Raw genomic sequence first — 14663 nt, forward strand, 5'->3', positions numbered from 1 at the left:
CATATAAAGTAAGGGTGGGCGGCCAGATACGCTCCGTGCACGGAGTGCACGTAGTGCCGTCTCCTATGCATTTTGCGTAGCGGGCGTAGCCAGGCGGCCCTACGCGCGCTCCGCAGACGGTGCGTAGCCGGCCGCCACCTGCCTCCCTCCCGCCCTCCCTAAATACATAAATAAAAGGATAGAAAGCTTTTAAAAACACTTACCTTGTCTGCCGCGTCCCCGGGGCTCCCTCTCGCCGTCCCTGGATTCGCGCCGCCATTTCGGATACTAATGCGCATGCCCGGGCGGCCGCGCATGCGCATTTCTCATGAGAAATGCGCATGCGCGGGCGCCCGCGCATTAGTATCTGAATCGGTGGCGGCGCGAATCGCGGGACGGCGAGAGGGAGCCCCGGGGACCCGGCAGACAAGGTAAGTGTTTTTAAAAGCTTTCTATCCTTTTATTTATGTATTTAGGGAGGGCGGGAGGGAGGCGGGCGGCGCGGAGTGGGGCTACGCGGAGTGCGCGGGTGGGCGTAGTTTTGCGCCCACTTTGCGTAGCTCCGCGGAGCCCCACTCCGCACACTACGCCCAGGGTTAAATAAAGTTACTTGACGTGCTACAATCATTGCAAATAATTTTTCACTGAATGCAGTTTGAGCAAACCTAGAGAGGGAACCAAAACTCAGGATGATTTACTAAGCTATCAATGCAACACGTTGCAGAACCAGATAAAATCACAACACCAACGTCATATGTAAATAATGAGAATTATTGACTATAAAGTCATTTTCAGAATAGTAATTTAAAATCCGGCTTTACTATTAAAGAGAGTTTTAAATTACAAGTTCTTTTAATGTAAGAAGAATTTTATAATCTGTTTCGAAACTGATGTTATAACTTATTAAAGTGTAATAGGGTAACCGTAGCCTTACAATAATGAGAGAAAAAACACACTAAGGATGTTATGTGTTGCAGTTTCTTATGAACGTTAATCATTGTTTGTTCTCCCAGGTTAGAAGAGTTAGGAAATATCAATCTCAGAAACGTAATATACATATGTCTATGTACTTTCTGAACAGAGCCTCTTCCTCATGCATACATATGCAATGGACTGACTCTTCGGGTCCTACACTTGCATTTCCATCACACCGGTGCAGAAACATCAAATGTGTTTTCTGAAATCAATATTTCCCTCCAGGTTGAGAAAGATTTTTCAAAAACATGTAATAATTTCACGAAGAGCTAGTTTCAGAGTAGGAAAATAGAATAGTGTGAAATTGGAAAATATTGGCTTAATCCCAGCTTCCCTGCTTAACCAAATTGTGTGATTCTAGGCAAATACTTTGTCACCAAGCCTCCTTTTTGTTCATTATCACATATCACAGCATTTTTAAATACGCAAATTCAGGATGTGCACTGTACAGAAACCTCAGGTGTTTGATTTAATAAACTTTAATGTTGCTCTGTGTTAAAAAGAATCTAGGTCACATATAGGGTACACAACAACTAGCTTGCCTCTTAGTGCACTAATAGCATTGTCAACACAGCATTGGCAGGAGTGTTTCTCAGTGATTGTTTAAAAACGGTCACCTGTAATAAATGCTTCCTGATGCAGAGATACAATCTGATCTACTAAGGTGAAAGACTTTCACGCAATTAGGAAATTTGCTTTTCGAAATGAAGATACCTTACCGTAGTCTAACATGATTATTGTTGCATGATTCACAAGCCAAATATTTGCAGGGCTTGACTTGTGCACCGGCTCCTGGAGCAAGAGCTGAACCTCCACCTGTTAATTTGTTGTTCTGCCCACCTGGCATGATTGGCTTACATCTGTTTGGCATATTTAATTTACCTGCAAGTCCCTTTTACAGTGGTATCCTATAGGCCCAGGGACTGTAAAATAAATGCTACTAATGGGCCGGCAGCGTTGCTTGCACCATCCATAGAAGTAGCCTTTCAAACCTGTCTCAGGCCTCTGCAGGGTCTGTGTGTGCAGTTAAAGTTACTTGCCAAGCCCGAAACCCCCCTTTTACTACATATAGGTCACCGCTCAGGTAGGCCCTAGGTAGCCCTACGGGCAGGGTGCTGTGTAGGTAAAAGGTAGGACATGTGCCTTTGCTGTGTGGCCTCGTAGTAACAAACAGCCTAGTTTGTATCTCATTGCTGCGAGGGCTGCTTCTCTCATATGTAGGCAACTGGATTTTCCAGATAGGTTTTTCAGTGGTAATTTCAGATCTGGAAGGATTAGCATTGCAATGTTTGGTATGTTTAGAATGGTGGTGATAAATCCTGCTTATTGATGTAGGTGGATTTTTCATGACTATTTTAGAAATTTCACTTTTAGAAGGTGCAAAAAGAACAGATGATGGATGGAATGCCTAACAAATCCAACATTCAACTACAGTCACAGATCTGGGTTAAATCCATCTTTTTTTGCACGTCACATGGGTGGGTCCCTGGCTCACTGTGCCACTGGATTCAAGCTAACCTGGCTGATACCCTGAAATCAGTCCCAGGATGCTTGTTTCTGGTCCAGGGAAGACCTGGCTTGGCAGTTTAGGCTGGACTGTTCCCATAAGAAGCAGGGTCAAAACAAATGTGCATATGGCTCGGTCTAAAGTGCTGTGGCATGGTGAACAAAAGAACGATGGATTCAACCCAGATCTCTTGACTGGGGCTGAATTTAGATTCCTTTCTCGCATTCCATCCATCATGTGTGTGTATTTTCCTTTTAGAAATTGGGTGTTTCTATGTGCTTATGACTGTGCTTTGCAGCCTGACTCCAATTAACGTCTTGTTTAGACTGACAGGGGGGGGGTGCGCATTCACTCTAGACTGTCACACAAAGGGATCTGATGTTTGTCCGCATATCCTGATGGCCAGTCACCAGGTTGATGTGTCTTCCTGAGCTAGAGTGGTGTGAAAAGTTGTGACTGACTCCTAAATAGGGCTGTACTTTCCCTCTCACAATGCTGTCTCCAAGCCCCTGTAGTGTGTCTGGAGCCAGAGCTGGGATTGAATGGGGATGTTGTGCACTTCTAAAGTTTGTTTGAAGTTACCTCTGCATCAAAGACATTTTGAGGATATGTACAGGGGCCCTGCCCCCACATTTTGAGACACTGCATGAGACTTGTAACCAGTTGCTGCTGGCTCCACTATGCTGCCAGGAAGGACCGCCACTGGATTCACTTGCTTGCTGTGGTGACCCGCTTCCTGTTCTCTGCTCTCTTGCCCTCAGTACTCACAACCCTTCCCGGTTCCTTTGGGACCCCTCAGGAATCCAGGACAACACTGCATTGTGACAGAGAGCAGCATGTCTTGTCCACTCCTGGTGACCAGCTTGTGGCGAGTGATTTGGGGTTGCCAGTTTGAGCACTTGTCTCCAGCACGTAGAGAACGAGCCATTGACCCAAAATGGAAGCGCGCCGTAAGCCCTTCCAAAGGGGATTTGATCCTTCCGTAGGAGAAGTGCGAGGTGAGCACTTCATTGTAAACCAGTGCCACTATTGGTTCTTGGATACTGAAGAGCAGCACGGTAATTACCTGCACTGCGCCTCCCCCTCCAGCAAGGAGAATCAGGATGTGCAGGACCTGGGGAAAAAGGGTCATCTGAAAACACTTCTTGTGGGGACTCTGATTTAGGGAAGCTGCCGTACCACAGAGGAGACCGGCCCCCGAAGGTGGGGACAGTCAGCCTCACTAGCGGCAGCTCCAGCCTGATCCTGAAAAGGGCAAGGCTGCTCTCCTCCCCTCAGCCCTGCCTTCATGTTCAGAGTCAAGTTTCAATACTTTATTCGACAGCATTGTCATAAAAGCATTTTCCCCTATCCTAAACAATTATAAATACTATGCTAAACTTTAAGATCAACCTAAAATACACATTAAATACAATCAAGTACGAAAAAATGCTGGCGAATATTTACATTTTAAAAATACATTCATTTAAAAAAGAAAGTCAGAGTCACAATACTTAGTTCATGAGGAAATGGGGCTAGTCCTAGAATAAATATAATCCATCTTAATTAATCAATTGGAGTATAAAGTGCGCATGCGAATTATCCAGGCCCATCCCAAGTATTTGGCTAAAGCGATTGCAAGATTAGGAGCACAATTTGATCTTAATATTCTCAATGCTTCTAGGTGCTTTCTTATACCCAGATTCCTGCAAACCGGTTTTAGCCATCTACTTCTTGGGGCAGCATATAATGGGCAAACAAACAAAAAATGTGGGATGTCTTCAACATGTACCTTACAGTAACAACATGTATTTACATTGCCTGGTGACCATTTAAAAGTGAAAGCATTTAAAGGCAGGGAACCAACTCTAAACTGGAAGTACAGCTTTCTGTCCATGGGTTTTGTAATCAGATCCCAGTACAATTCATATTTTGGGATTGTTTTTATCTCCAAGTACTGGGATACCATCATAGACGGATGATCGGAAATTAAAGCGGAATGACATACCTTGTCCCAATACATTTTTTTCAGTATCGCTTTAGATGGAAAAGCGGAGGGGTCAATGGCAGTCCATAAGTGATCTAGGTGCAACTTTTGAAGCAAGTTCCTAATTTCTTTGAGCCAAGCTATTTTATGGAACCGATCAGATTTAACAATGTCCATAAGAACTGACGCATAATGGCTCAATTCTGGCGTAGTCTTTATGCGCCTCCAATATAGAAGTGGGCGCAATCGAGCCATATCTTCAATCTTTTTCCTCCCAAGGTCGTATAGGAGCGGAATCGATGGGGTACTCTGTGGGACACCAACCAACTGGCGAAGAAATTTGTTCTCTGCAATAGTCAAAGCGCTCAGATTGGTGAAGCCCCATAGCTCTGATCCATAAAGACAGGCGCCCAGCACTTTCATACTATAAATCTCCATTATGGGCTGAATAGGTTTTGTTAATGAAGATTTATATTTTTGCGCTATGGCCCTAGCCAGCTGGTGGAACTTTAGGATCACAAAATCCAAATGAGATTTCCAATTCATATTGCCCTGCAAAGAAATCCCAAGGTAGGTAAAAGCGTTCACGTCTTCCAAAGAACACCCATTAAAATATATTTTTCCCTTGAATTGCTTATTGGGATTCAAATTCATGAACTTGGTCTTTGAGGTATTTAGATCCAAACCCCGAATCCGACAGAATTCTCCAAATGCATCAATTGTCTTTTGTAGACCACTGGGGGTCCGTGAAACCAGTAGAGTGTCATCAGCAAACATTAATACTGGAACCCGCTCCCCATCTAGCAATGTAGCATCTGTTGGAGATTTCTTTAAAAAATCTACTACCCCATTAATATAGAGAGAGAACAAGGCGGGGGCCAGGACACATCCCTGCCTTACCCCTCGCTCCACGGGGAAGGAGTCTGTGACGTCTCCCTGTCCCCCCCACCTAATTCTTGCGTAGTTATTTTCGTGCATACGCACGAGCAGAGTCAATAACTCGGGGCTAATGCCAAGATCACTTAAAACAATCCAAAGTTTTTGTCTGGGTACTAAATCAAATGCTGCCTTCAGATCTACGAAGACAGCATATAGTGGGCCATTTGTCAGAGACACGTTTTTCCAGTAGAGAGTTAAAAAGTGGAATACCTGGTCAACGGAGCTAGTTAATGGTCGAAAGCCGGCTTGGTACGGGGAAAGGATATCCTTATCATCTATCCAGGCTTGTATTTTATTTTGTATCATTCTACCCATCAGTTTTTGTGCTGTGTCGATAAGGCTGATGGGCCTATAGTTATTTGGTAAAGCCTTATCCCCTTTTTTAAAAACAGGAATAATCTCCGCACCCTTCCATGAAGATGGTATCATAGCTCCTTGTGCGATAGAATTCGCAAGCCATAAAAAATATTGGCACCAGTTAGCCCGGTCAGATAAAAATACATCTGCCGGTATTCCATCAATACCTGGAGCCCTGCCTCTAGTCACCCCGTCCAATGCTACATTTACATCTCTCAAAGAGAATATTTCGTGACTGTAAAAGACCATTTTGGGGAGCGGATGGGGTGTCGAAATCGAGTTATCAGCATATTGGGGTTTAAAAAAGTCCACCCATGCTTCTTTTGGAACATAATTTTTCGGACACTCTGCCATTCCCCCCCTACCCCATTTTAAAATGGCCAAAAACTCTCTCTTTTGTTTAGCTGCACAGGCTTTTTTAAGATCTAACCATTGATTCTCATCCCACAACCTTTTTGCCCTAGCTTGTGCTTTCCTATAATCATCCCTGGCCTTCAGCACACCTTCTTTAGTCCTCAGGGCTAGGCTAAGGTTCTGCCGTGCCTTTCTACAGGAATGGTCATACCATCCTCGATATCTCTGGGGGCCGGCGCCTTTCCCCTTATGTGCCTTTTTTAAGAAAAACCCCTGTAACTTAACAACAAACTTAGGATGTGATTCTTCAATTAATTTATTAAAATTTAATTCATTACAGTGAACCTGCAAACTGCTGACCTCTTTTTCAACAGCCTCCAATAAGTCCTGCATATCCCCTGGCTTATCCATCAATGTTGCCCATTTAATATGTCGGAGGTTGTTGGTTGAGATGACATCTAGCGGGATAACACCCCCTTCCTGAATAGGTGGACTTTTATTTTGGTCCTGGTTAAAGAGCAAGCACAATGGATTGTGATCGCTCTCTAATCTAGACATCACTTTTATGTCTATTATCTTATTCCAGACTCTGACATCTACAAGGATGTAGTCTATCCGACTACTTGACCTTGTGTTGTCAAAGGTGTGCGCACCCTGTAGGTCTGAGGGGGTGCGGCCGTTTACTGCCCTCAACCCCCTGGCCAAGCACATACTCTTGACTTGTATAGCCACCTCAGTCCATTTCTTTATCACAGGTAAATCCAATTTAGGGACTCCCCATTTAATGCCTTCCTCTAGGGACAGTTCGTTATCCTCATTGCCTAGTGGTTCAAACGTGGTATTCATGTCTCCCCCCACTATAATGGCGGTATGCGGTGGAAGATTCTCTAGGTCGTTATCTAATACTACTACCACCTCGGCAGCTTTACCCCTTTGAGTTCCCCTGGCGTAGATGTTATAAAGGGCCGTGTCTTGACGATCAGCCCATGTTATCACGATTGGGAGTAGATCATAGTTGCTAACTGGCCTCACTTTGATGGAACATTTTAATGATTGGCGTACCCATATAATTAGTCCCCCTGAGGGACGCCCTTTTGGGTTCTTTTTTGCAGGGGCAAAAAAAATTTAAAAGCACTGCCGATAAACGGGGGTCACTGCCCAAGTCTCCTGAAACATGATAACATCATGGCTATCTATAAATTCACACCATTCGGGGGACTCAAGTTTAGAATGAATTCCCGCCAGATTCCACGAAAGAAATTTAAGACCTGTCTTTAACTGCCTATCCCTCCCATGAAGTGGTATTACATGGGGGGTATTGGTCAGATTAGAGGGGGGGCTAATTTCGCCTCTGCATTCAATGCTGCGGTGAATCGATGTCAAATGCCCCACAGTACTATAATGATCCCCTCTAGAGCTAGGTGTCCCCTCATTACTAGATTTAGTTGCAATAGACTTCATAGCAACACCTATTCCCCTTACTTGAGACCCTGCAGTTTTATCCATACCTATACTCATCCGTCCTTTCAGTCAATCACACTCATTGAGACCAGAAAGGGCAGAGAATCTGTTCTCTATCGGTACACCCCAGTTATTTGTTATGAAAAACGGTTTACCTTTTTTCACTACGGGGTTCCATTTTGTTTTAAGGATTGTGGGGTTTAATAAATTCCCTTTTTTTGCATAAAAGAAGTCTAGTGTTAATGGGACTATTTCTGTGGATCTACGCTGGGGGGGATATATATTTGCAAGGATGTTTGGGAGCACTTCGGGGTCAGAAAGATGTAACACCACGCAGTTCCCTTTGAATTTTTTGATACCACCCCCAATCCATTCTACTCTTCTAGCTTTTACTACTTCTTGAGCTAGCTGGTCCATACCTCCCGGGGTGAAGGCCATATTCTTCGATAACCAATGAAGTGATTTATTTATCAGAGAAGGAGTATTCTCTGCTTGCCCGGGCTCTAAAAGGGGAACATTTGCCAGAACGAGTATCAGGGGAGATGCCTCCACAATTAATTCTACATGCCCTTTCTCTACATTTGGATCTACCTGGTTGTCCCTTTGACCTGGTCCTTCAGGATCACCGATATTAATATCTGATCCCCTGACAACCCCCCTTCCCATATCAGTAGTCAACATAGGGATAAGGGGAGTGTTTTCCAATAGTTCTATTCTTGGAGCTGTCTGTGTAATTTCAGATTCAACTCTGAGAGTTTTCTGGTTAGTAATGTTGGTAGTTTCTTCTAAAGATTTTTGCAGAAGGCCCCCCAGTCTATTCACCTCTTCCGTAAGATGATCTATTTTACTTAGGAGAGGTTTGGTGATAGTTTTAATTTTATTATCTAGGGCATTTAACAATTTCTTGAGTTGTTCTTCGTCCAAGAGTAGCTTCCCTCCAGGAATTCCCCTTGTTTCTTCTCCAGTATTTTCGGATAAGGATGCATCGGGACGTTTTTTACTTGAGCGAAGCCCGCCCCGTTTTGAGAGGTTCTTTTCCCCCCCCTTAACAGCTCTAGGAGCTGGTACCGGAACAGGGGGCTCCTCTTCTAACAATATTATTTCTTCCCCTGGTATACTCTCAGAAGCTGAGTCTACAATAGCTACCAGTAGCTGGGTTAGGGGGTTAGTCTCAGGTGTCTGAAATACCTCATTACTAATGTCAAAAGTAGAAGTAGGTAGAGGCGTGTCCTCAAACAGCAGTTCAGGAGAAAGACTCAACCCCAATGAGGATCTCCTGTCGCTATTAATCTTTGCAACCTTTTGGACCATGTAATTTTCAATAGTATTGACTGCTGGGATCGATTTTGCCTTTGACATGATAAGTGGCAACGTGGGGGATTGCACAAGGTAATGCTGTGGTAGCTGAACCCAAAGAGGCTTTACTGAAAAAGCAAATACGTTGTAATTATAATTGACTTACGGGCAACGATTTAGGCAGAGTTTCTGGGCCCTGTCCCTGGCGATTCCTGCCGAGGAGGGCCGTAGAGGGCTCGCCCTTTGCCCGGCTTCGCCCCGGGCGTCCCGCGAAGCGGGGTGCAGCGCTGTTTTTGTGCACCTCCTGGCGCTCTCTCGGCGTCACAGAGCGCGCCGCCGCGTAGGCTGCCGGGAATTGTAGTCCCGGAGCGACGGCGCGAGTTCTCAGCTGTGGGATGACTCCTGGCGGTGGCGGCGTCCTCACGAGTGCCTGGGTGCCCTTATGTGACTCCTGGCGGTGGCGGCGTCTCTCTGGTGAGTGTCGGCTTAGTTGCACGGTTCCCCCTCTCCGCCGGGTGCAGCGCTGTTTTTGTGCGCCTCCTGGCGCTCTCTCGGCGTCACAGAGCGCGCCGCCGCGTAGGCTGCCGGGAATTGTAGTCCCGGAGCGGCGGCGCGAGTTCTCAGCTGTGGGATGACTCCTGGCGGTGGCGGCGTCCTCACGAGTACCTGGGTGCCCTTATGTGACTCCTGGCAGTGGCGGCGTCTCTCTGGTGAGTGTCGGCTTAGTTGCACATGTTCAGAGTCACATGGGCTCCCCTCACCAGGCCAGGCCAGGCCAGACCGATCGAGAAGAGGGACTCCAAACCAGACCCAGAACAGGCGATTCAGGCCGCCTTGTGTACCATAGATCACCAGTAAAGGTGGACTGTATTTCTGCTTTGCCTGCCCACACCAGCCCCGGGCTCCAGGTACGGGCCTCAGTGGGGGCCTGGGTGTGTCGGGATCACACTGTGACATCTCCGGTCTCACGGGCCACTCTGTTCTCAAGGGAGAAGTGCAGGGGTCTTAGTGAGGTCTCCCCGTGTGGTCCTACTGTTGGTGCCTTCCCTCCACTCCTTTTGGGATGGACCATGGGGACACTGTTCCTGTATCCTACCTTTAGGAGCAACATTACCATATTATATATATTAGAAGCTCTTTCAATTTATGGGGATACTGGTGGTTCCCCAGTAACATATTGTGATTTATGTCCTACAGTGAAGTACAGTGATCTATGCGTTTACTCCCTAACATACCTGCTGCATGTTATGCCCCGATTTATGATTTATGTTGTTTTATGCCTTGCATTGACAAGATAACAAGTATTATTTAAGGATGTACATTACACGTGCATGATGGTGTTTTCATGATGTGAGCAACATATAAGTCTTTAGTTTATTGCACTAACTGTGATGGTTTGACAATTGCCTAGTTGGCACAGTTATTACTGGTTTATGTGATTTTGGTCTATGTTTATATGCAATACAGGCCATGGAAGGGCCTATAATGATGAAGAAACCTGTTCAATAACATCTAGGAAGGACCTGATAGAGAACTACAGGGAGCATAAACAGGCCCTGTTACAGGGGAGCTCTATGTCTGGCCCACGGACTACAGTATTTTTAGAAATAAAAGATCAGTACAGACGAGAGCCTACCCTGGATGATATCCAGCCGGCCCTTGCCAAGAAGTTATATCTGCAGTTTAGGCATGGGGTACTCCCATTACGTGCCTTCGCAAACAAATAGGCAAGTTCACCCATTTTGGGATGTCCGGCCTGTAGCAACGTAGCAGAGATGGAATATCATGTAATATTTTTCTGGCAAGGGTACAAGAATGCGAGACACCAATGGCTATTATAGTTATGCAGAAATCTGGGATCTAAGCACTGCACTGAGGTTTTTAGGATACTGAAATAGGACACCCACATGCCCATTGTGTTTTCAATATCACGTTTTTTATTTTCTATATGATGTGTACGTAGAGCTATCCTTAAGACGAGCCTATAGGTTCTGCATGACCATTCTATCATATTTTTTTAACTGGGCCTGGTTCACTTCTAACAAGTATGAAAGTATTTAAAGAGTTTTAAATTAATATTTTTTAATCAAGGTATGTTGTATACTTCGTTTTTTGTACCTTCTTAAAGGCATATCCTTTTTAATGTGATTTCATGACAGCTGTGATGTTAGTAATATGAACCTTGGTTTCTGGAAAATTGCTAGGGCTTTAATACTGCTCATGTTTTGCACACACACTTTATTGGATCTTATACCCAAAGGACAATTTTAGGACCTTGGATGGTAGCATGCTGGATAGTAGAGTATTTTATGTAATACCAATGCAATGCACACATACTTTTTGGGTTACTCTCCCCATTATTTAGAGCAATGATAATTTTTATCTTTTAGTAAGAAAAATGGAATTCAATGAAATATATTGTATTTGTATCTGTGCTTTTGTGGTCATATTGACCGAAATAAAGATTTTTGATGATCACAATACAGAAATGCACTTTTATATAATATTGTGTAGAGTCTCTGTTGGGGTGTATTTTATGTGTCGCTGGTGGGTGTGTTGCGCAAACACTTTGCATGTTTGCTCTGGGTTGAGCCTGACTACTCATGCCAAGCAACCAAGGGGGTGAGCATGGGTTATCTTGGGCGTGCAACTCCCTTACTCTGACAAGAGTGGGGGGTTCTGTCTGGCTTAGGTGCAAACCCTAGCCAAACAGACACCCCATTTTTAACACTGACCCTTTTAATCTGCCCACACTTCCTGCCTTGACCGGTCAAGTGGCAGGTTCTTTTCCCAGCCCGTTTTCTCTCTTTGTCACAGCTTTCCTGTCTTTTTCTTCCTGCCTTTTCTTACTTTCTCTTGCTCTGGGTCAAAGTATAATGCTGAAAAATAAATCCCAGTGCTGAAACATCGTTGCTGGTGCCTACCACACCTGCAGTCGTCAGCACAAATTAACCATGCTCTGGTCTGGTTTTTAACCTCGGTTCTTCTGCCTGGGGTGTGGAACGTGACCGAGTGTCACGCTCCTGTACTAGGAGCGTGCATAGTCCAAAGGTTAGTGCGCCAACGTCAGGGACAAGGAAAGGTATCCCAGTCCAGCTGGCGCCCTGCAAGGGTAAGATAAAAGAATCTTAAGACAGATATATTCGAATCGAGCTCCAGCGAAGACACACACAAATGTGTTTAAGAAGGTCTAAAGTTGCAGATTAACCAGCTGGCCTTGCACGTGAATGGATGGACTGTTTCCTACAGGAATTCTCAAGCAAAAGGCAACAAAGTGGGGAGTAGGTCTTTCAACAATATCAGCGAGACAAAATAATCTCTGATAAAAACCGTCCAAAGGCGCAGAATCACACGAGCAACACATGTGAACGAGGGAGAGCCTCGGTCACAGCCCGCGCTGGTCGGGGGCGGGGGGGGGGGGAGAGAGGGCATCCTCCTACAGGGAGAATGAACTGCAGCTGGACGTTCTTCTCCAGACTGTGCTTTAAATGGAAGCATAGAAGTGCAGGTACTCACTCTTTATAGTGCTTGCTCCTGAGAATTGCCACTGCTCTCTCATTAAATGCATTGCAGCTGTGCTGGGAAGTGCAGGTACTCTCCCTTTCAAATTAAAGAAGTGCAGGCACTGAGTACCTGACAGTAGGTGCATGCCCGTGCACTGTCCAGAGAGATGATGATGTCCTGTGGCCAGGGGTTATACTGGTCCCCACACAAAATCATGTTCCTGATAATTATGCATTAGAATGCAAGATTTAAAACTTCAAGTACCAGAATGCAATTTGATGGAAGATATTATGCAAAGACCCGTCTCAACACATCACAGGCAATATAGCACAATTTGAGGTATCTGTTAAATATTCTTGCCAGCTTTCTTTATCTGTGTGCGCATCTTTAACTTATTTTTGCCTCACAAGTAAATGTTGCGCCTTTATCCGAATACAAAATCACAGCGCTTCAAAGCATCTCATACCTCCCGGATTTCTTGAACAATCGGTGGTGTGACAAGTTTACCTACACATCTGTAAATCCGTGGCTGCGTTTCTCCCACCACTAAACCAGGGATACGGACACCATATGTCACTTGCGCGTTGCGCTACTCCCAACGCAAACAGCTGGCGCGCGGTACTCACCGGTCATGAGCGTGTAATAGTTGGGGTAGGAGAGGGAAGGGAAGTCGGGGGTCATGTAGTCCACTTTCACGCCGTTCTCTACAATGGCTTTGAACCCCGGCAGCCCCTCGAGCTCCTGGTCGTTGATGTAGTCGAAGCGGAGGCCGTCTATGAGGAACGCCAGCAGCTTCCGCCCGTGGGCGCGCGAGCCGGCCAGGCAGAGGGTGAGGAGCGCGAGGTGCAGCGCCGCCGCCTTCGCCATGTCGGCAGCACTGGTGACAGCCTCCTGCCTGTGTCGCCTGCTGCCACTTCACCGAGAGCATGCAGTGAGCCGGCTGCAGCTCCTCTATTAAGGGGTGGTCCTTCCAAAGCAGCGGCACACGCACACGTGCGTATTCCAGCCACAGAATTTAAAGGTGGAGCACGTCAGGTGCATGCCTTATTCTGGTTTACTAGCCAGAGTAGCGTGCTACTCGCTGGAATGCGCCTTAACGCCTCGTCAGGGGTAGTAAGCACTATATAAACGCAGGTGCATCACAATACTGGAGCTGAGGGTATTTAAACTTCACTGGTACATTTAGATTCCAACGGGCAGATTTACCAAGATTCGTGCAACCTGAACACAATGAAGCAACGTGAATACTCCTACTTCCCTGGACTTAATAATCACTCAATAATTTGGACGATTCCATAGCCCTCAACATGACAGCCTCTCTCTCCTCTGACCTGTCAGTATTTTACTTCTCAACCAGTTTCCCGTGGCTGCCCTGCCCACCCAGGGCATGACTACCAATTCACGACCATCCCTCAAAAAAAGGAAGCATTAACAGAAGAAAAGTGGTCATATATCCTATGTACCGTTTTGTGATCGGTGCCAGACGATACGTGCAGCATATGTAATATTTTTGATCTACTTAAACTGCAAACGATTGTTGTTGAAATCTGCATATTAAGCAAATGCGGGTGAATTTCGTATTGATTATTGTAAATCCATAATTGAGTTATACATGACAGAGCCGTGCAATCAAGTAAACCCGTTTGCTATAGTCAACAAGGTCATACTACTTACTGGTAACCTTTATTACTACTGAGACCATCTTTCTCATCCCATTTTTTATTTCATAAGGGTAATATACCACCTAGAAAGGGGTCTCATTTGTAAAACTAATATCCTAGTGAGGAGTCATAAATAGGATAAATGACTAAAGTACTGCCTATAGACCCGCAGCAAACTCATCCGGTCGAAAGGCAAAACCACTGGATGGAGCGGACTGAAACGTAAGAAATGGGACAAGGAAGATGGCCGAAGAGCAATGACAGTTACAGGTAAGTAATTAGGCTATTAGCTCTTGAGGCCACTACCTCATTCCTTTTTCTTCCTTTCCTTACCTCACAAGGATGTACCAAGTCAAAAAAGCTGCCAGTTGTAGATATATATATATTATATACCTACTGGCAGTCTACAGTAGGTAGTTATAGTTAGGACCTAGTTTCCGTAAATAAAGCATTTGTTGTTTTGTTAATAACGTTAGCGCTGTTTGACGAATCTTCACGAAATGTTAAAAAATAGTTTGACACTCGCTTTAGCTGCTGTCTGGAAAGTGTCGGAGTGATCCGTCCAGCGAGGGCCAAGAAAAAAAGGCGGTTCCAAAAAGCATTTTTCCTATGCAGTTTCCTGTAACGATTTTGAACATGACCACAACCGAACCGCTGAACGGGA

General features: G+C 45.3%; 1 protein-coding gene across 1 annotated transcript in view; it reads right to left on the reverse strand.

Moving 5' to 3' along the window:
• ENPP6 (ectonucleotide pyrophosphatase/phosphodiesterase 6) overlaps positions 1-13684 on the reverse strand; it is a 351117-nt gene extending 337433 nt beyond the window's left edge. Inside the window, exon 1 of the mRNA XM_078678008.1 lies at positions 12965-13684. Within this exon, the coding sequence (XP_078534134.1) occupies positions 12965-13205 (241 nt within the window). The 5' untranslated portion in view covers positions 13206-13684. The remainder of the gene's footprint in view (positions 1-12964) is intronic.
• Positions 13685-14663: the final 979 nt, after the last annotated feature.

This window comes from Lissotriton helveticus, chromosome 2_2 (genome assembly GCF_964261635.1).
Source record: "Lissotriton helveticus chromosome 2_2, aLisHel1.1, whole genome shotgun sequence".
Lineage (NCBI taxonomy): Eukaryota > Metazoa > Chordata > Amphibia > Caudata > Salamandridae > Lissotriton > Lissotriton helveticus.